The sequence below is a fragment of the Centropristis striata genome, chromosome 12, assembly GCF_030273125.1.
Source record: "Centropristis striata isolate RG_2023a ecotype Rhode Island chromosome 12, C.striata_1.0, whole genome shotgun sequence".
Lineage (NCBI taxonomy): Eukaryota > Metazoa > Chordata > Actinopteri > Perciformes > Serranidae > Centropristis > Centropristis striata.
The window spans coordinates 11620201-11643484 of NC_081528.1; the positions used below are offsets into that span (position 1 = coordinate 11620201).

Below are 23284 nucleotides of genomic sequence, written 5' to 3' on the forward strand. Positions count from 1 at the left end.
GTAATTTCACATTCATCGCCCTGTTGTGTAACAATAATGACCTTGAGTGTAGACCCTCCCCTAGGCTCCTGGAAATATTGCATTTAATTAAATCGTGTTTTTTGCACCAATATTATTTATTTAAATCCTGCACTAAATTGTCTCTAAAGCATGTAATGGCTTTCCAGCTGCTTTCAAAGCCTCAGCAGTGCCATTAGAGGCAAATTTGGAAAACTCAGTCAGAGTCCTACCCACAGGACAACAGTGATTCTCCTCATTTGAGATGCAGTGCATGCTGAAACAGTGAAGCTTACGCATTATGGCAAGTTAGTGCAAATATGCTGATGTTTATAAAAAGAGGAGAAAATGACTGGGAGCAATTTCACCAATAATGCTTTATTTATAATTGTAAACATTGACATTGGGGTCTGTAAATAAATATCACAGCATGTACCAAGAGGGAGTGTGCATGTGCAAAACAAGTTTGCAGAGGATCATCCACCTTCAGCTGTGTTTACATCACAAATTCAAGGTTTAAATTTCCTGTTTGCAGCAAAGAAAGGAGGTTTATACGTGTTTCCTGAGGTGTCCTGGAGTACAGGAATAACACAGAAATTCTTGAAATGGGTGTCATCTTTCTTTAGAGGCTGGCTTTGTCAAACCCAGTTCAATACCTGAGTTTTATTATTTTTGAAAGGAGAGAGCGCCATCATGTGGTTACTGTGTGCTTTACATCTAGACATGTTTTTCTTTTTTTTGTGAGAAGGGATTGTGCAAGCAGCTTTGTGATTTTGTTTTTATAATGTCATAAAATATACCAAAATAAGACATATTTGGTATCTCCTCTACTTATGTTTTATTGTAATCTAATTGTTTTGTTTGTAATTTGGGGGACACATATGACAGACTGATAAAACATCTGCATATAATTATATAATTATAATATTATACTTTACTTTTCTGCTGTTAATTATTTATCTCCAGGAACACCATCATTTATATTAATAATACTATTTTAGTTTAGTTTATCAAGTCATCCAAGGAAAACAACAGCACAATTTGACAAATTGTAGAAAATACTTAATTCTTTATTATCCTCAAATTCTTTGACCCATAAATAATACTAGAGATGAAAAAATATTTAGCACCATTTGCTGGTATAATCCACACAAACTAAAAGCACACACTCACACCTTTAGATTGTATTATAATGTAACTGAACTTTCTCTTTGGTAGAAGATCTCCATCATAAACTGAAGCTCTGACTTGATGTAGTAGCAGTCAGGCCTCACTCTGATGTGACCCAGGATATCTCTGAGATCTCTTTGGTTCCTGTAGATCAGAAGGATGGAGCAGCCGGAAGGACAGAGGAGATGCTCTCTCTCCAGAGCCAGCAGATCTGGGAGGTACTGCTGGGGGTCATGGTCCATCAACACCAGATTTAGCCCATCACTGGTCCCTTGAATAAGGTCAAGAAATGAACGCAAAGTTGGGATGGCCTCAGCTGAGCTGGATGTCAACACCTGGAACTGGAAAGAGAGGTGAGAATGCCTTTATCTTCTATTTGAGTGAAGGAAAGTAAAAGGCGTATCCCCCCTCTGGTACCTGTGAATGTTTGAATCCAGCCACCATGATGACTTCCTCCCCGAGCTCTGCTGTGAGTGGGTCCAGCTCCACTGTGATCAGTCTGCCAGCAGGGGGCAGCAGACGCAGCAGGCGGACAGAGCTGTAGCCACAGTGCATTCCCAGCTCCAACACCCGGGAGGGACAGACACGCCTCACCACCTCATCCAGTGCGTCACCTAGGAGACGTGACAGGAACAGGAGTGCTGCTAATTTCTCCACCTGTATCCTTTTCATATCAGTGATACATTTTGAGACATGGATTTTTAAACAAAAAGCACTGATTTCCACTTCTAATGCATACTGACCGGTCTGAGGGCCGATGCAGAGGGAGGGGTGTGTGTCTGCGTAAAGGTCAAAGGTCTCCAGGACGCTGTCAGCTTTACCATGGGTGCATTTGGAGAAGACAAAGTTGTGGGTGCTCCTTACACACACTCTCCCTCGCACCAGCCGCAGCGCCCAGGCCAGAGCTCGATGGCACAGTGAGGCAACTTTGACACGATAATGACTGGAGACCATGATGAGGGCAGGAAGCAGCGGGGCAGAAACGACCATGAGCCACATTTTAAAAGATGTAAAGGTAAAAAAGCGTCAAAACCTGTGGATGAGGAGAGAAGAGAGACTGAAATCAGTTTGTAGAACTCTTATATACTCTTAGTATATAACTAAGAGGGCACTTAGTTACTTATAGTTTTTCCAATACTGATTGTGGCTTCTCTGTTCCAGTTATTAATAAATCCCTGCTTATTATTTGTGCAAAAAAATTTTTATTTTCAGTAACTTATTTAGGCAGCCATGACCATGTCTTTGACATAAATGATGTGGTATTTTCTTATTATCTCTTTGTGTGTTCTCTAGTTATTATTACCATTAGTGAGGATACACAGGTCAAATTGTCAAATTTCTGGTTTGCTCAGTCATCAAATCCTTTAAAATCAAATAGCATTATTATATGATTTGAATCATTCATAATTCTTTTTAACTTGCAACCAGTAAAAAATAGGAAAACACTGACCTCTGGCTCCCCCTGCAGACACAATATAGTATTTCTGTTTGCATGAGCCTGTAAAAAGGTTTCCATTCCAAAGTAATTCATTCATTCATTCATTATCCTTAACCGCTTATCCGCTCGGGTCATGGGCCAAAGTCACAACACCGTTTTAAATTAATGAAACTTTATCATGAGAGGCAGACAGGATATGTATTTTATTTCCAATCAAATAAGTGTTTTTAATGAAAAAATCTGCAGACTCTCAGCCATATATGTGAATATACACCTCACTGCATCCCAGGTTTCTAATTAATAGGTCTCCTACAGAGTATAGATACTCCATTTGCCAATGTTTTATCAATGAATAAACAAGAGACTGCATTTCCGTTTGCATGTTCAAACATTATTCTGTAAGCTGGATGTAACTCTTTTTGGCTCATAAATATACCTCAATTTACAGGACCCATAAAAAGGAACAACCAAACATTACACTGTGGAATAAGCTTGTTCAGAAAGTCAAAAATAGCACAAAGATAGAGCCTTTCTGCACAGATTTAGAGACACATGTGATGTGTGGGCGTATTTTTTCTCCTTTTTTTTCTTTTTGCAAAAGCCCTTCAGGGTTTCATTCAATTCATTTTATTAGAGACACTTCCTTGATTTATAGGCTACTGCATATAAACATGTTTAACAAAGCAAATTTGTCTAACTATTACACTGACAGATTTCTTGAGACTAAACAAAATGATAAAATGAGGTGCAATACTTGCCAAACAGCCCTGTAGCTCGTCCAGGTGAAGAGTGTGTCCTGTCAAACACAGATGGGACTGTCACTCCTGGAAGTCAACAAGGTGAGCAACTTATTGGAAACAGCCGGACAACTGAAAAACAAACCATGATTCTCTCTGAGACACAGATACTATGGGACAAAGATCACATGAAACAAAACCACTGAACTGTTTTTGGTATCCAGGAAATCGAAGCCAGAGGAGGAGAAGAGTTGAGTGGCGAGTGAGTACAAATGAACACACAAACAGTAAGCCTGCCTGAAGCTCCTCCTCCCACGTTTCAGTGCTGCTGCGTTATTCCACAAGAGGTCAGCAAATATGTTAGAATATCACAAAGCCTGGGGACAACACAGGGTGTATGGAAAAATCTGGATTGATGTCATCTTATTTAGGATACAGTTTAAGAAACAAAAAGCTTTTGATGTTTTGTTTTTTTGTTTGTTTTGTATTATGCATAAAATGTTGAAATTGTGTGTGTTTCTGTCCATTTATTTTGAGTAATCTCCCTGATTGTGCTGAGTTGTTGACCAGAATGGCTGTGTGTTTCACTTTAAATGCTGTTAGAATATCTTAAAAACACCCAAAGGAAGCAAATATGTAAAACATTCGATTATAATCAGTATACCTGGCTTGTTTGCTTGTTGTTGACAATCCAGAGAACAGAAAGGGCAGTGTTAACAGGTGGGCAGCAGGGGAGATAACACATTTCGATTGCAGATTGATTACAGTCAAAACCATGTTTCCTGTGTTCAAGTTGTTGTTGTGCAAGTGCAACTTTGCTTTTGTTTTGTTGCCATCTAGAGGATCCCCTATGTCTCGTTAAGTTGCCTTAACGACTGTGTTGACAACAGGAATTGATATTTAACTGACGGGGGGAAGTGAATATGAATTAACCATTAAGCTATAGAGGTTTTTTAATTTTAATTATTCAACATGAGGTTTAGGACTTAGAAGGAAATTGTTTTCTCACCTTGACAGATTTGTATGGCAACCATTCCATATTAATATTTTTTAGACCACAAATAACAGAAAGCATCATTTGTATCTAAATCAAACTGGTGGAAGTGATATGAGCATAGATTAATAAACAAATATATATATATATTTAATACTAGTATAATTATTTTTTAGCCTTATGATGACCAATGACTAAATTATTCTCTTTTTGGGCGCCTTTGCTCTCAATCAGTGAACTCTCTGCTCCCTCGGTTGCCCCATATAGTGAAAGTGGGTGTGAGATCCCCAGTGTGTTGCTGCCCTCATTGGTTGGTGGTGGAGCGGCGCTGCTCTGTGTATTTTTGGCCATTGGAGCGGATCATACTGCGGCGTGCAAGTCCTGTCAGTCCAGCGGTGTCAAGTTAGCCAGCGACAGCTAGATTACTACAGGAAGCAAAGCGGCTCGGCTACCAAAATAAGAGCCTAAACAAATGTTGAAGTCCAATGAGCCGCAATAACACACCACATATTGCAAATAATAACAAAGGTTATCCTGCGTGTAAAATGAATAGTAGGCCACTTTGAAGGCAAATTTAACTCGCATTTATGAAATTTAGTTAGCCCGGCTAGTACAGATAGCCTTTTCATAGCCGAACTTTGAGAAACACTTACCGCTCTTTTAAAAGACATTTCCAGCTTCCATACAAATCCATCTAGTTTTCCACATTAACGAGTCTCTTGGTTTGAAGCAAACGTATCGCTTAATTATACAGCTAAACAAGGGTGAAGCAGAAGTAGCCTAGTATAATAAACTGATCTCTTTCCGGTGCGATACACCTGCGAAACTATTATTTTCTAGTGGGTATTATTATTATTATTATTATTATTATTATTATTATTATTATTATTATTATTATGCCGGTAGTAATAATAATAGTATAAATAGTTCATTATTTCTTTAAATGCGCAATTTCCGGTTGCCTGTGTTGTTGATTTGTCCCGCGCAAAATAAAAGACCCACGTTAACTTCCGGTTGTAATTACTGTTAAGTTTTAGTTTGTTGTTTTTCTTGCAACTTGAAACACATTTTAAATGGAGCAGACATTGGAATATATGTTTCATTTCAGTTGGATAAGGGAGTCTTTGAGGGATCTGGAAATCCCTTCAATGAGCGGTAAGATAATATAGTATAGATAGTGTCCGGTTTTTATTTCTGAGAAACAGACTAACGCACAGACTAACGCTCTGAAGAGACTATAATAGTACGTTAATTAGTCACTAACTCAAGTTAATGTAAGTTAAATTCGAATTCTTAGGTGTGAAAATTAGCTAAAGAAAAAGCCCAAATTGTGACTGTTAATGTTTGTACTTTGAACTTTGAGTCGGCAAACTGTTTGGCTCAGGCTAACGTAACTTCATTGGGCCTGCAGGTGAATTGCTAACGTCATTTTCTCAATAAGTTTTGTCAGTTATCATTATGTTACGATAACATAGCCAACGCAAACTTAAGTTAGATGGTTTACGTTATAAAATGCTGAGGGTCCAAATTATGGGACGTTTAAAGCGTGTGATATCATGGGTGACTGTTGCCACATGTATTATAACATTTGAATATTATTTGGGTTTCATTTGAATGCCCCCGATTCTGTAGTGTTCAACTGAAGCTTTTATTTTGAGCGGTCTCACCGGAAGCCGTGTAAGGGACTGTGGCGTACTTAACGCTGGTTGTCTTCCCACAGACTCCCAACAGGAGCGATACTGGAGAGCAGCAACTGGTTCGTTCGCCTTGCCGGTGCTGCTGCTGCTGCAACACCTACAACTAACGGAGGAGAACGTGCTGACAGGCAACTATTCACGTCCATTTTTTGGTGGAATAACGCGGCACAGAGCTTCTTATACACCTTTCCCAGGCTTTAATAACAGTTGGAAAGCAGAGCTTCTTCGCCAATGGCAAGTCCGGTTGCAGACATAGTACAGTCTCATCAGCATCACCCTGTGACCGAGTCGGCCGCAGACTCCGCGTTTCAGGAGGCGCAGACATGGATAGAGGTGAGTCATGGAGATCCGACACAGAGTCCAAACAGTGTTTTAACTCCTGAGCACTTTGCTTCCGTGTCGTGCAGGTGTTGTGTTGTCATTGTGTGGCCTTAGTTACTGGTTTGCGGTGTGTATCTGCAGCGCCTTCTCCTTTAAACGACAGTTTGATTTTATTGCTTCGTCACCTGTTGAAAGATGACTAAAACTGCAATAATTTTAGTCAGATTCTGAGGTGATCTTCTCATATTATGTATTCTTATGAAGTTACTGTGGTGGGTTACAGTATGACTGTTGCTCAGTTATTCTTTTTTTGCGAATATGGAATTTATTGGTATTTTAGTCGTTTGCAATATTATATTCCTCTAATAACTTCCCCTGGTTAAGTCAATAAGTACCTTATTACACTCAAAAGCTAAAGCTATCTTAATCTGTAATGATGTAACCTAACTACAATTACACTATAATATCTTATATAGGATTCTGCACATGGTAGTGCTAGACCCTCCTAAATGTTGCAGCAGGCTTTCAGTTGTTTTTGGTGAGGGCCATTGTACAGTAGCTGTGGCTGCTGTGGGGCCTGGTGCGTGTTTGGCTGAAAACAATGAATGCATCATGTGGAATGGATTTTTGCCTCATTGCGAGCCTGGTGAACAATAATCACACAAACAAGGTTTTGTTCTAGGAGAATTTCAATCACGACACTTGCCTGCCCCCATTGCATTTGACTTTGTCATCCTGCAGTGAGCTGTTCTCTTGTCAGCCTTCAAAACACTGATGACTGGTTGATTATCTGTTGCATGTTGGTGGAATACAGTCACAGCTTTGCAGGTTTACATAAAGCCTTCAAAATCTGAGCTGAAGCCCACTGTGGCACGAAGTGAGTGATTCAGTGGAGCAGGGGTGTTGGTAAGGATTCTGGGGCAGTGGGTCCCTCATTTACATTTAACTTAGCATTGACACGTTCAGTGCGAGCCATACAGCCTTTATTATCTGTAACAACAGCAAATCTATCAGTCAACCCTCATTAACAAGTGAAAAGAAGTTGATAGTAGAGCTTAGAGGATTAGTCCATTTGTCAATTGACAGAAAAAGTTATTAATAATTTAAGTAATTTTTTTCAACAAAAAAGTCTTTAAAGTTGATATTTACTGGTTTTGTTAGTCTTCTAAGATTACACATTTAAGTTTGTAAGTAGATATAATTTTTTTAAACTGCTTAACTTTTGGGCCTTGGGGAAATGTGATGGGCATTTTCATTTGATAGACCACATGATTTGTTGAAAAAATATCTTGTGTATTTTTCCTTTTTTTTTGTTTTCTGCCAAAACCAATTTAAAACACATTTTTGATCTCTGAAGTAGAAACGTACAGCATTCTTTAGTGTACCAACATTGCCTTAATTGCTGTCCCTCCAGTGTGATTGAGATTGAAGTTGTGCTACCTCTCCACTGTTTACCTGTGATTAGTATTTAGCGAATATTGACTGTTCATGACATATTATCTTACTAACATCTGACATCAGCTTTAAAAAAAGCAGCATTGTATTGATCCAGGTTTATTCTATGACAACATTAGTAGACAGATTGATAGTACCCATCTGGAGCTAAATTTTAATATCAGATTATCATTAGAAAATTAATTAACTACCTGAAACAAGAAATGTAAAAAAAAATTCCCTGTGTATTACCTTTTACTGAGACTCTTTATGATGCCAGTGTCAATATTGGTCAGCATTAAAAAGGGTAATATTAGATGGTGGTATTGGCTAAGCCATATTGATATCTCTGCATATCTAATCAGTTTTTGTAATCACCAGCTGCCATACTGCATTTGTATTGATTTAGACTGCTCCACCTATCAATTTTAGTGCTGTATTTAATGTATTTTCTCATTGCTGCTGCGGCACACTACCTCTGTATCACCAAGAAGAAATTAACAATTTTATACACAGAGTAGTTGGAGGCTAGTATTTTTTTGACGTTTTCAACTGTGGATATCTTACCAACAACCTGATGTGTAATTATTTCCACGCTATGTTAAAAGTCATCCAATTGTATTACATCTCAAAGTTCTAATGGAAATGACAGATCCTCTTTAAGAGTGTCAGGCGCCATTACAGACCTATTTAGCAGCACCAAACTCCTTGGAGGCCCATATCAAGTCTTTAAAAAGCCACTACTGACCTAGAATCTCTGAGGCAGATCAGGGCTAAAAGCTGAAAAGGTGGGAGTGAACTGATACCACTCCTGTGCTGTTGTTCTGCTGTCACCCTTGCCCCGCGGGGACTGATTTCATTACCCATACACACCTTGTGACAGTCCTTCAGTCACCTCAGGGACCAGAGACATGTCACTGGATCCTGAATAAAAAGAACAACACAAAGCGTCAGTCAGTATCCCAACAGCCAATGTTTGACGCCGTATATTCAACCGCTATGTCATATACGGTGTCAGGACTTGAGGCTAGAGGTTATAACAACGGGTGTTCTGTTTGTTGTGTATTGTAAGTGGCAAAAAGTGCAAAAACAGACTCCAGCCAAGAAACGTGTGTGCTTTCTGTTGTTCAAATTTGCAGTCATATATCGTTTTGTGTAAGCAAAGTTTTTACTGTCTTTGTCCTCTCCTTTGTATCATTATAGGGTTGTACATGAAGCTGTTGACAGCAATTGAAGCTAAGTGAACCTAAATGTCAGTGTTCAGACCTTTTTAAAATTGTGCCATTTTAACCGATGGCTGACTGTCCATGTCACCTATGCAAAAAACAATGAAATAACATTGACATGTCTTGCAGAGGCTTGTTTGATTACTTCCTTGTGCTGTTTCACACAGCGTGTTTGCCATGCTTTTTTTAATAACATGGAGCAGTTACTCTTTAATTTTGGTTTGTTTTGGCAGGTGAGAAAAATTTGAAATCTGTGCAGAGCTAACCACACAGAAACCCTTAAGACTCCTGTTGAATGCCAGATTTATGCTCCTCTGTAAACCTGTTCTGGTGGTCCCACCATAGTTGCATCCGGAGTAGGAACTGATTTATAGTTCAGCGTTGGATTTTACCCTGTAGGTTGCCGTAGCACCACTGTAAAAGTAAATGAACTCCTGAATTGCTGAGCTGTGTCAGACTTTTATTATATACCTAAAAAACCCGTGTAGACATAGAGCATGTGAGCGTTTGCACTGTAAATGACTTTGCTAGCTAGATCACAATTTTTTTTCTAAAAATCTCCGACTATGTTAATGTAATCACAAAGACGTAATCATGTTTTATGTTCTTTCATTCACAAGATGGATTGCACTGAAAAAAGTTTTGCTGGATGAGAAAATATAAATTCATTTAGTGTTACTGAAAGAAAGAAGATAACCTATCTTCAACTTTTTTCATGTCTTCACTCTATCTCTACTATATTTCATGTCTTATATCTTCACTATTAACTGTCTCTACCAGCATTCAGTGAACATGAGCAGCCACAGTTGATCAGTCACAGGTGTGGTTTTGTCAAAGTCCTGAAACATTTTTGAGAATGTGCAAAGAACATTTTCCCATGAAGATTTGGACCAAAGATAGTCTTTGACTAAAAAAGCATGTAACACTTATCCTCTTCTTTGAATTACAAAATAACCCCTTTCATATGTATCACCATGAGAGTTGAGCTCAGACAAATGGCAACCAATGGCCCCGTCTGTAAAATCCCACACCTTGATAAAGCATTCACACCTGCACTTATTACTTCCTTGCCTGCCGCTTCCACTCACCGTCTTGTCAGTAACGCTGTCATTAATGATGGTGTTTAAGCTGCTCTGAACTTCTGAAGAGCCAGACTAGTCCTTTGATGGGGGTGATTGATTTGTGTCATGTAGCCACCGGGTGTTTGCATGAACGGAAACCCAATGAAATTATCTCACTGGTTGTTTTCACCAGAATACCTCTTAGTGGTTAGATGAATTGGCTTTCTTCTGAATTGTGGTTGAGAACTACTTTGCTGTTGGGAAATTAACAAAGCATAATTGTGAGAAAATAACTTTGTTCGAGTTGCGTAATTCCATCACTGGCTGTGTTTATGATTAAAGGCATGGAAAGAAAATGTCAGACTTAACAAATGTAACAAATTAACATCAAGATTTTGCATTGGAAAAAATGGAAAAAGCTTAGATTATGTAAGCTAAAACTTAAAAGAAAAGCAAAAAAGGTTTGAAACATGGACTAAAAAAGAAATGTTGTGCGTTTTACACAATGTGAGAGATTAACTCACTGAAGTACTTCAAACTGGTTGCTGTTCTGTGTAAATCCTACTCAGCAGAAATTAATGAATTATGTCTATATAGACCAGCAGTTGCCAGAGAGACTGTTTTATACAGCTTAAAACACACAACATGATTTAAGACCTGCTTAAAAGTGAAGCTTTCCCATGACAGCTGAGTAGGCACTGGTGTCTGCAAAAAAGGGCCAGTCATCTTGGACTTTCTCTGCATATTAATTTAAGCTGGTTAATGATATGTCATGCAATCCTTTCTGTGCCTGCAGATCTTTTAAAACAGCCATTAAATGTGTGATGCGTGGTCTTTTTTCCCAGTGTTTAAGTTTTGTACCTTAGTCCCTGCAAAAAGGGGTCACTATTTGATTGCTACAGAAATAAGTATGGTCAGTGCTCTTTGCATACTTTTTGCAATATGTTCCTTTAATATTATGTTGGAATTGGTGGTTTACATGGCTCATTCATCACTCATTCTCTCACTGATACTGTTAATGCTTGATAAACCTGTGTTATGGTTTAAACATTTGTAATGTAACTAATTTCTCCTGGCACCAAGTTTTTTTTTCCTAGAGCTTGTCTCAACGAGTTCAGTGTATCTTCTCTATTAGCTCTGTATTGTCTGAGTTTCTCTTTTTCTCTGTAACCCTGAACCCCCACCTCCTTCTATCCAAGTCATGGCATGCTTAGGGGGCTGTTTATAATACAATGTTCCATTGTAACATGCCTGAAAGGGATATCATCTACATGTCAATAGCTGATATCATTCCAATGATATCATTCTACCCAACAGCCAAATCACCAGACATGTTATTAGATTGTCAGCTCAGCAAAGATATCACTTTGATTGGAGATGTATTCCTCATTCTGCTTTTCTCAGTATACACAGTATTTTATCTTGTCTTGTGTAAGTCCTGTGCAAAAGGATTGACATAGATCCTAGACTACACTAATAAGCAGGTTTCAATCAATCACTACTTGCCATGAGTGAAATACTGACAATTGGGATCAATCTAATCTAGAACGAGATGTAGTTAATTAGGTTAAAGTGCCAGACAGGACAAGACGAGATGACAGCTCCTGCAGTTTGCTATGAAAAGTTCAAGTTAAGTAGCCAGGAAATGATGAACCAAGCCAGCAAATGGTGAAAAGAGAGTAATAGTTGCCAAGAACACGGATGATGATCCTCACACATTGTGAAAAACAATCTCTCCACACCTCCGTATTCTTAGTTTTGCATAGTTGCATCTAAAGTGTCTTTGCAAAAGATGTAATAGTTGTACATTGAATATAGCACTCGATCAAGGTTTTGTTACTGGGTAGATTGGAATTCCGTTTGAGTGCTGTGTCGAACAAAACAGATCCGCTATCAATTATTCAGGGGCATCATCGCTGCATCCTGCGCATGGAACCACCCAAGACAGTTGTAATTGGTTTAAGGAACAACTGGAATGTTTTTTCCCATATAGCCGAATGATAAAGGGGCAGCCAGACCTTTCTCCAGTGTGGAGGCAACACTGTGGAGAGGTCCATCTATGCGAGAGTTGAATCTTGATGCTTGAACTCCCACATTAATGTGGAGGTGTATTTTTTTCTGATTAGATACTATTGTTTTTTCTGCACAGGCACTGCTGATGTATACACATAGATGCACCGTGATTGTCTCGTCATTAGGCGGCTGTGGCTCAGTTGGTAGATTTGGTTGGCCCCCAACTGAAGGGTTGGTGGTTCGATCCCTGACCATCGCAGCCTACATGTCGAAGTATCCTTGAGCAAGATACTTAACCCCAAATTGCTCCCGATGTGCTGTGTTCATCGGTGTGTGAATGAATTCCCAATGGTGGCAGGTGGCACCTTTTAGGGCAGCCTCTGCCACCAGTATGAATGTGTGTGTGAAAGGGTGAATGAGCGCAGTCTGTATTGTAAAGCGCTTTGAGTGGTCGCAAAGCGACTAGAAAAGCGCTATATAAGTACATTTACCATTTACCATTTACCATTGATTGTCATGATAGCCTGATGTTTAGTGAAACAGGTCCCTGACCAAAAGGTCAATCTTACTGAAACTAAAGCACAACCAGCAACAGCCATTTGTATGTCAAAATGTCTTTGAGTGACCGAACATTACTCAAAATAAGAGGATTAACTTCATACCAGCCCTATAACATTTTAATGTTTCAAATCTGCCCGAGGAAAGACTCTTTTTCTTTTTGGATGCCATGACAGCAACAGAACATGAGAAATGCAGCACACCTCTGTGTTCTTGGCCTCAGGCTGTTTTGGAAAGCTGCTGCCATGTGCTTAGAAAGATCTGTAGTCACATCTGAATCCATCCATGATGTAATTCCCAGTTTGGAGGCATTGTCGTTATTTCCTACAGAGTAGACTGACGTGTTAAGTGCTGAGCTTTCTTGTCAGCTATTATCAAAGTACAGAAGATGCACTGCCATGACTACAAGCCACGGAAAAATGCAATTTTAGAAGGAAGTGTCTGTCAGAGGAGGGTTTAGACTAGATTGAGGATGTCCCCTTCATCACTCATCTCAATGCTCTGATGAACTGGAAATCCATGGTCTACCACAACCCCCCCTCTTCTCACTGTGCAGCCTGAATGATGAGCTTAGAGGACACAGTTAAATGTATTATACCAGGATGAGAATTAAGTTGAAACATGGACATGATTAATGTCAGCTGCCCAAGTCTTTCACTTGGTTTCTCTGCATTCTGGACCCAATTTATGACATCTGCCATGTTTATGGTCATAGTTAAGAAATGTCATATTTAAGCAATTTGGACAAAATGGACGAGGCTGATTCATGCAAATTAAAAAAATATAAATTAAAGCATCCAAAGCACATTGAACAAGTCAAAACAAACCTTTTATTTTCTGCTCAGCTGAGCTGGAGCTGGTATAAGTGCATTACACAATTTGATATTTTTTACAATTTGATTGAAGCTCTGTCTTTGCCAGTACATAAATCAGCACCACACCGCTTCAGTCACTTACTCAAATGAGAAATCCCTGAAAGTAAGATGCTAATGACTAATCCTGTGGTTATGATCTTCTTAATCTCAGCAGAAGCCGTCTGTCCTCTCCTGGTGATGCAGGGAAAAGAGCTGGTGTGTTGACACACTGGCATTAGTGAAAGAACAAGGGATTGGATGTTTCCGTGAGTCTATTATTCAACCATCAATTATAACTATATCTTCAAGTTTTAGTTATACCGTTTAAATGATTTGAGTGCTACAGGAGGCATTGCAGTGTGTTTGACATGGTTAGATGCTTTCATGCCAGTCTGACTCCAGATGGGTCTTTATGAACACATGCACGTTTGGGGTGAGAGGTGATTATGTGGTGGATTACCAAAGTAGATGGGAGATTAGCCCCCCCCCACCCCCCCCCCCCCTCCCTCCCCACTATGTTTGCATGTCTGTTCATTCAGTCCCTGAGGCTACATGAATTCACTTAAGGGTATTCCACATTTTCTGGAAATCCAGTGTCATATAGGGAGTGACATTTTGACAATTAATGACCACAGTTTTCCTTTTCCCAGAGCTGATCTTGAAGGCAACATCTCTAATAATTAGCCATTCTGGTGCTCATGTGTGTCCTGCCTGTAGCCGACTTGTGTAATGCCCTTCATCTCAAGGAGCTTTTTAAATAAAGCGGTGGATTTGTTGGCTGCTGTTCACTTCCAATATCTGCAAAGTGATGGCTATACCTGCCAAAGTAGACACACATGAGTAATATGCTCTTCCAAAGAAGCGAGGAAAAGAAAGGCCAAATGGCTCAACTTATCTCGTAAAAAACTGCAGACTTCATTTCACAACCAAATATATATTCAAATAAAGTAGGCCACAGGTTAAAGCAACTTTATTAAGTTGTTAGGTTGATGTCAAGTTATCACAAACCAAAGACAGGCCTTTATTTAAATGAGTCTGAACTATAGGCTTAAGGATAGTAGAAACGGTGTCATCCCAATTATTAAATAATTTCATTTTACGCCTGTGATACACTAGTGACCTGTCCAGGACATACCCTCACTGAGAGCACCCTGGGATAGGCTACAGCCCACATGTACCCTAAACTGGATAAGCAGTATAGAGAACTGTTGGATAAATAAAGGAATGGGATAATGAAACTGCTAACAGAGCACTAAGAATATCATCTCCTCAGTCTTCATGTCCCTTTGACTTTCAGGCTCTGTGTGCGTGCCTGTTATTGCCTGATGTTGCAAGTCTGTCTGTGACAAGGTGAACATATTCATCTTGTTCCGCTGTCACGTCTGTGTGTTCATGCACTGAAAGAGAAAAAGAGCTTTCAAGGAGGAGAGAGCAAGACAGCTTGGCACTCCAACTGCAGTGCGACACACACACACACACACACACACACACACACACACGGACACAATGAGCACCAGAGTGAAGGAGGTACAGCCGGCTGTGTGCCAGGGCTGCACAGCCACACATTGCAGGGAAGCTGTTAGCAGTTGTTGTGACTTGCCACACGAGCCAGTGCATCTAATGCTCACTCTGAAGAGAAACATAGCTGACAGATGTTGACACTGTGGTACTGTGAGGAATGGGAATGTTGGCTGTTTTAAAGTCAATTTCAAGCATTTAGAGAATGGCTTCAACAAAACAACTTGCCTTATAACGGTAAATAGGCTTAAGATCGTAATTTAAATGTTTTTTATGCATTATTAACTTTCTGATATTTTCCCTGTGTGTTTGTAGAGCTGCTATTTGCCTGAAAGTGCCTTTTTTGGTAAAGCTCATGTTTTACTGTGGGTGTGTCCAACAGTTGATTGGGTGCTGGCAAGCTTGAGGTTAGACTCTCTTCATCCTGAATCTATGAAACTTAAATCTAGTCCTTGTAAAATTATGAGACATTCAAGGGAAAAATGAAAGTTAATGACCCGAAGAAACTTCCCTTCTGTTGGTCGCTGCACTAACCGCAGCTGCTTCAATTAAGACATTGCCACTAATATTTTCTTTAGAAATACAAAGTCACTCCAGGGCATTCTTGAAACAGAATTTATGATGTAATCTTCTCGCATTTTGCTGTGCTACTTCATCATGAAAGCCACAGCATGTCCAAAAAAGCCCTAGAGTTGTTGTCAGCTCGTGATATTCATTTGAACTAACCATAAAATGAAAGCTTTTTAAGTTTAACTTGAAGGATCTGCTCTCCTTTTCATTAAGCAGCCACAAACCATAGATGACCTTGATACAGACACACAAAACTCTGTAGAAGTGTCCTGTCTTCTTTAAATTCATCAAGCTGATCTAAAATATTCAACACTGGATTTGTTGAGCAGATACAGGAAGACGGCTACGACACCCTAAATCTGCTCTGTACAGTAGCCATCACTCTGTTCATTAAAGTCCACAAAATACTAAACTTCTTCCAAACAGACTTTTTTCATCTCACCCATTCAAACCTTTCAGTCACAAGCTTGTTCTCTAATCTTTGCCCATAATTACAGGCCGTACCTCCGAGTCATGTAATCTGCCATCACTCTATTGATTGCCCTTATTCACAGACAATGTGGGTCACTTTGCATGCCTCCCATTTGCCTCATATTTATTGATTTTTTGTTTTGTGGGCGTTTGACTGAAAGGTTACAGGTTTAAGTTCTTAGACCGGTTGGAGGAAACATTTGCAAATATACAAGATTCTTCTCCATTCCCTCCAGCAAATATCTCACAGTAAACAGTGTGCTGTCCTCACCCCACATCTGCTAGAGCTTATTTTGTGCCCAACAGTTGTAGATGTCTCATGTAGGTTTGACCCTTTATTCTGTTGAGAAAGCGCATGAGCAGTCTAAAAACATATCCAATAAGGTGTTAGTCACACTTCTTTCTGTATCTTGTAGCATTTGGCGCTGTTCTTAGTTGGCATGTGGGACTGTTTGATGGATAGGACAGACACTGATGTTTCTCCAACGTCCAAGGGATGTTTCTAATTGGGTCATGCAGGCTGAGCTGATTTCCTAGTTTTTCTGAGTTGGGGCACAGGGGAGCTGGACTCTTTCTGACTATCGAGGGAGCAAGTGCAACCTGCACTGGATGGCAGGCTGACTGACAGTCTTATAGAAATAATGTGACACCATATCCTATTTCTTCCTAGCTCTTAGCTTGCTCTTTTCTATTGTACATGACACAAGTCAATGTTTTAGCTATTTTGCGAGCACAGTGTAATCCCTTTTGTACAATATAATGTGGTATGACAATGGTGTTAAGATAAGGAATCCATTAAGGATGATTTTGGTATTCCTTTCCTGAAACGCCATCAGCAGGACAATGTTTTCACTCTGTGATGTATCTCAACATCTACCAGATGGATTGGCACAACATTTTGTGCAGATGTTTCCTTTCAACCTTGTCAGTGTTTCCTCTAGGATTAATTTTAGCAGCGGGGGTAAAGGTTTATTTGTCCCCTGGATGGTGTGCACGTGTAAATATCAATCAGCAATTTAGAAGTATAAATAGTATAAAAAAAATTATACTTGACTGCAAAACAAGCTTTAGAACCAGTGTTTCCCACAGGATTTTCTGAGACTATGATGGGGGACCTAAACAAAGCAGGGGGTCTGGGGGCATGCTCCCCCAGATAATTTTTTTGCCCTAACAACCTAAATTTGGTGGCCTCTTGCAAATTCTAACGCCAGTTTTCAATCTAATGAGCAACTCATTATTATTTTATGGAATGCGCTTCATGTAGGAGCAGCATTGTTTGGTAGCTCTCTGATTTTGCACAAATTTGCAAAATTTTTATGTATTTTTATGTACAGGCTGTCTAATTCTTCCAGAGATTCTACCAGACTAACTGAATTTCCCCTTGGGGATAAATAAAGTGATTTTGATTTTGATTGATAAAGGAGAATAAGGGTTCTTCTTTTTCATTGAAGGCATCATATTTGACAAAGCTTAGCTCTTATTTGAAAGCTATACGTGTTTGCTTTTATTTGAAGGCGGGACTAACACGTTCTTACCATAACGCTTAGTAAATATATGCACCAGGAAAACAAGTGTAGGCTGCCAGTGTTGTTAGCTTGCCATTTGCTCTAAAGAAGCCTAACCTCACTCAGAAACTGGAGTTATGCTAACAGAGCTGTTGTGGTTGTTAAGATATCCTGAGTGTTTGACGTCCTGACAGTGTTCCATTCGTTCCTACGGTGAGAGAGCGGAAGTGGAGCATCCCGCTGTGGTCACTGCTACGGAGTTGAAAAATAAAACAATTCCCTATTCTGAAGTACCAGCGGGCATAATATAGCAGCGGCGGGCCATCGCTACTAAATGAATTAAGCAGAAACCCTGCTTGTTATTTGCACAACCATGAGGATAATATTTGTAGTTTTAGGTGAAATGTCTCGACAACTATTGGATGGATTTCTGTGAAATTTATTACAGCCATTCATGTTCTCTTTAACTGTAATAACTTTATTCTTTAACATTTCCTCTAGCTCCATGATAAGGTCTAAATTTCAAATTGTCCAATACTATGGTTTATGTCCAAACACATGCAAGATAAATGACATCCCATTAGCCGTAGCTGTACATGCTTACTTCTAATTAGTAAACGTTAACATGCTCAAGATAACATGGTTGTCCTCATAGGCGTTGCGCAACTTCTCCACCTTTTTCTTGGTATTTTACTTTTACTAATCTGTACATTTAAAAATACATTGTGCCAGGCATGTTGGTTGGGGAACAGGGTGATTCCCTATTGTGATGAGCGACCTATAGTCACATGACACCACTGTCCAATGTCAATCACAAAAAGCAAAAGTAATACTTAAAGTAGACAGGTGAGTACTTCTTACTTGTTTTTTTGTCAACCACATATTTGTTTATTGATCAATTTTCAGATTGGCTTTGGATTCTCTGTCAAATTCAGTTGGTTTCATTATAATTTAGAGGGTGAAAAGGGATAGTATCTTGAATTAGGAAGTTGACCTCCGCTCTTGCCTCGTTTCACAGAAAGGTATTTTCTGTTGTTTCAAGCTGAAGGGAAATTATTCCTTCTAATTTTAGATAAGAATCAGAGTTTTTTGCACTGCAGAGAACCAGATGACTCAGGTCTGCCATGAATGGAGGCTTTTAGAACCAGGCGGGATGCCTTTCATTGTCTCACACACACAGTCTCATACACATGGTTCTATACACACTCACCCCGGCATTCCTCAGCTTCTCAATCCCCATCCCATTCAAATGCACACACACATACCCACATATCCACACACACACATACAGACATACTCCCACAGCTCCCCAGCTGCTCGCCCCCCAACAACAATGCACACTGTCACCACACTCTGGAAAGTGACACAATCAGCCCTCAGCTGACTGGCATTTGTCTGGACAGGGCTGCATGATGCAGCATTGCTGTCGCCAGTGTATTTTTCTCATATCAGAGGGGACTTTCTGTAAAGCTGCAGTCAACAGGACTAATTGCATTATGCAATAGATTTGGCTTTCCTAAGTCCATGTACACAATCCATTTTCAGAAATGTTACTAATTTATTACAAAAGGCTTTTCATTATTAACTAATGCAAATGGGTACACACAGTTTTCAAGGGTATTTGGTTTTCTGGTCAGCAGCTGACCCCCGAAAGCTTTGAATTATGTTTGGTGGGGGATGTTTCCAATGGAGGAATCTAATTTAGGATTGATAGCGTCCATGTTTCTGCCCCACGTCCTGCCATTCCTGACCAGCATTCTGGTCTGCTATTAGTATTCAGCTAAAACCATTAGCTGTTATTTGCATGAGAATAAGTGTCTGCTTTCTTACTTTTTCTCACGTTTTTTCATTCTTTCTCTTCTCATTTGACAGTCATAGTGCCACAATGTAGCATCTTTGCAACATGTTAACAATTGAGAGCAGTAACTTTTCTGCCTTTTTATTTTTTCTTGAACAACTAAAGATTAAATTACTGAAGTTTATACAAACTATTGTACCTGCTATACATTACCATCAAACTGAAATCGGTTTTGCTTTAGCATTCAAAAATATTAAAATGATCTGAAATATGTTTCCATAAAACAATGTTTATTGTAATTTGACTAATGCAACACAATAGTGATCCAACTTATAGCTGGAACATGACTACATCTGCTTCTTTGCAGTGCTGTATACATGGTGTGAGGTAAGTCTTTAGGCACAGAAGAAGAATGTTTATAACAAGTGAACAGAAGAAGAATTTCTAAAAAACACTTAACTGAATTGATAAATAGCTCCACCTACTGTCCGGAAACTTAAACCTTGTGAAAATCTGAGAAAATGAACACCATTATATTGCCTGTACTGTTCCATTGACAAATATAAAACAGAGCCCTTTGCACTAGATAATGAAAGTACCAAAATCAGATCGAAACCTCAGCCTTCAAAAATGTTTTGTTTTTTTACTGAAGAGGAACTAAAAGCTGACGCCCGAATACAACTTGGCAATCAGTTTAGACCAACTTTTAGCTGGCAGTTGTCTGTTGCTCAGTGACTAAAGTCTGGCAATGGCACTGCCAGGGTGAAGGGTTCAGATATCCACTGGGCCCAACCACGCTGAAAAAACAAAAGCACTCACTGTAGTAGAGGGGATAAAAGCATCCGCTAAATGGTGTATGTTTGACTTGTACAGAGCAGTCCTGTTCTCTCCGCTGTGTAGTGACCGCAGCAGGCAGAGTGCTCCATCAGGCCTGGATCACCGCCAGGTCAGCCCTGCAATTCAGGGATTCAGGCTATTTGTTAAATGTTGGCAACTATTTAATTGTGACAGAGCATTTAACAAATTCTCGTTGAAGTACAAATCTAATATACACAGTCTCTGCAATAACACATTGCAGATCAGTGATAAGGATCCCACTGGCCAAATTCAGTCCTTATATGTCACTTAAAAGGGTCCCTTTGTTCTTGTTGCTGTTTCCTCCTTTGGGTACATGGAATGCAACATAGCCCACGAGACCATTTCTAATAAACAGATTTACTTATTTTTATCCAGTGGCTGTTATGTAGCATGTCTGGTAAACTGTCCTTGATCAAAACACGAGCTATTCACTTACCGCAAGTCTCTCTAGTTAAGAGTGTCAACTAAATACCTACAATGGAATGGCTTATCTTACTGCACTGGTCTTGAGTGCTGTTATCCCCATCAGCTTGCTGGTAGCAGGGATAAACTGTAATCCTGACTAATCTAGCCAGCTGCACCTCCCTCCTTTTGGGGGCAAGCATGACAGCTCCCCTCGGTGGCCTCAGTCCAACTTTGACACTATTAGTAAAAGGAAACAGAAAGCTTATCTGCATTTTTACCATGGCACTGTGACCTTTACCTTTTGATTCTTTTGTTTTTCTTTGCCTATAATTTTAGCCTTCAAGAAATAAAAGTGTTTAATTTTGAAATTGTTTCTACTTCAAATCAGCTCTTGGTGATGTACAATATTAGCATCTATTAGGGTCATTTAAAATATGAGATCCAACAAGGTCTCAGCAGGGAATTTAAGCATCATGTCTGCTATTGTATTTATTTATAAACTCAATTTTACATTTACATTTAGCAAAGCAGAGTAAATCCAATTTAAACCCAGCTTGCCTATGTGCCAGACTCTAAATGCAATGAATGATTCACCAGAATTGGTCCGTGTGCTGATCCGGTTTACCTTTGGTCCTCAGGTGTCATAACACCACTAAATGTGCCAACATTCTGCAACAATCCCCATGATTGGGCTGAGTAGCTGTGAAAATAAGTAGTGAAACCATCTTGGTTGGAACTAGGGCTGACACAGTATCAGATTTTCACTAAACCATTATCACGGCCAAAGTAATATGCATGATAATGATATTGTTGCGATATTAATTGTGAATTTACTTTGGTATCACTTTTCCCAACTTTATATGTAGCCCAATGCTGAAAGCAAAATGACGTCTCTTTGGGGGCTGTTGAAAGGCGGTCTAAGAATTCACTCATCTTCACAAGTTGAGGGATCACAAAGACAACACCTAGAATTCAATACACATCACAGATTGATAACTGTCAGGATCAAAGTAGGATTTATTTCTTCATCAGCTCTTGTACAAATTGTATGCTGCTATGATTAAGCTTATCAGCTATGCAATCAAAGTGGTTAACAGGTGATTAAATCTAAATTTCACCCTAGCTTATTTTGTCTGATCTAATTCTTTATTTAATTATGTTTGTAGACCCACACATTTAGAGAAACTTTGTACTTAATGTTCTTTCTCGCATTGTGCACTCACTTAGGCATAGCCTGGTAATGTTCTCAGTGATATAATCAGTTATTCAAACAGCTACTGAGCAACTTATGCAATGAGAGAAAAGCCTAATCGTTAGTCAATGAACCTTCTCACATTTTAGGCATGAAGCGGGTTGTGAAACAATTCAGATTTGAAAACTAACTCAAAGAAGTTCTCTTTTCAAAGCTTAATTCCAGCACTTAATCCTTACTGCCCAAACTGATCAGTCATCACTCCATCTCAGATTGTTGCAGCGTGTCTGTGTGTGTGTTTGTGTGTCTGTGTGTCTTGCTTGAGTAATATGACCACTAGTGCCACTATGTAAAAGAGTGTAGGCTATTGGCTCACATGATCCTACAATGGTAATCACAACTTGATCTTAAAACTAAATTCCTCTTGAAATCTGCTTAGAAGAAGTATTTATTTTTAACACATTTGAGCATTTTTGGGAGGTTTAGCTTTCAATCCCACAGTGCTATGTTCTTTGGTCCTACATATTTTCACATCAGGCACATGGTTCATTACAACCCTCAGTCTCTGTACAATACTGTCAACTCCCTTGAAGTTTTCTCCTCATGGTGATTGCAATCAAACTCAATATTTATTGTTATTTATATTCATGTACTATATACACAAGTGTGCAAAAAATGTGGGCAGCCCAAATCTAAATGCCTCTTACAAATATATAAGTGAGCAGAATCCTTTCAAACTTTTCAAAGACTATTTTGGATTTTTTTTCCTATCTTTTTTGTTAACATTATGATTTTGAAATCTTAAGCAATTAAAATAAAATGTAATCTTGCTTTGAAATGTGAAAAAATGTCTCACACTTAACTTACCGTTATTAAGAATTAATTAGCTTCTGTTCACATAGGTATTAATTATAAAGGGCATTACGATTAGGGTTGTCCAAATTTCTCACACCACTGTATCTTCATCTTCTATTATCAACTTCTTCTACTGACTTTCCTTATCCAGTCAGTTTTTGATATTCATGAGCATTCACTAACTTTTCATCTACCTTTCTCTACTGTTTGGTAGCTCCGCTGCACATCAACAGTCACCCGAAGAGACTAGTTTTTAACTTTTTCCATCTGGTCCAGGGATTCAATCAATCAGTAACCTGGCAGTCACTTGCATGTGTCTTCATGCAGTTCACCTCCTAATCTCAGTGAAAATATTTCCCTGTGTGATTTTTAATCAGTTAGTGGATGATCTGTCACATGCTACTAAACAAACAAACAATCAACATGCATATATCTTTGTCAAATATATGACTCAAATTTCTTAGAGTGATGATGCACATTTAGTGTTTACCAGTTATTTTCCAAAATCATTCATTTTACAGGATGGACAAACCGGTGGTTCAAGTTGTGCTTTTAAGCCAAAATGACAAAACGTAATTGGTTCCAAATTCTTAAATGTGAACATTTATTGTT

The 23284-nt window shown here is 39.1% G+C and overlaps 2 protein-coding genes across 2 annotated transcripts in view; one reads left to right on the forward strand and one right to left on the reverse strand.

Moving 5' to 3' along the window:
• Positions 1–896: 896 nt before the first annotated feature.
• On the reverse strand, positions 897–5124 carry LOC131982097 (catechol O-methyltransferase-like). Its single transcript, XM_059346666.1, has 5 exons — positions 4990–5124; positions 3364–3474; positions 1911–2200; positions 1585–1781; positions 897–1508 (listed from the first exon to the last, which is right to left on the reverse strand). Exons 3-5 carry the CDS (start codon positions 2164–2166, stop codon positions 1185–1187), a joined length of 777 nt encoding a protein of 258 aa, XP_059202649.1. The 5' UTR covers positions 2167–2200; positions 3364–3474; positions 4990–5124; the 3' UTR covers positions 897–1184.
• A 244-nt stretch (positions 5125–5368) lies between these two features.
• Positions 5369–23284, forward strand: part of LOC131981544 (LIM and calponin homology domains-containing protein 1-like) — a 91490-nt gene continuing 73574 nt past the window's right edge. The window contains exons 1-2 of the mRNA XM_059345877.1: positions 5369–5491; positions 6057–6366. Coding sequence (XP_059201860.1) covers positions 6265–6366 — 102 coding nt within the window. The 5' untranslated portion in view covers positions 5369–5491; positions 6057–6264. The remainder of the gene's footprint in view (positions 5492–6056; positions 6367–23284) is intronic.

What these genes read in the sequence shown, in the direction of transcription:
- LOC131982097 (XM_059346666.1), bottom strand. Translation starts at nt 2,166, where the DNA reads ATGTGGCTCATGGTCGTTTCTGCCCCGCTGCTTCCTGCCCTCATCATG. An exon ending in CTGCATCGGCCCTCAGACCG is followed by an intron (nt 1,782 to 1,910) that starts GTCAGTATGCAT and finishes CACGTCTCCTAG; the next exon opens with GTGACGCACTGGATGAGGTG. An exon ending in CTGGATTCAAACATTCACAG is followed by an intron (nt 1,509 to 1,584) that starts GTACCAGAGGGG and finishes CTCTCTTTCCAG; the next exon opens with TTCCAGGTGTTGACATCCAG.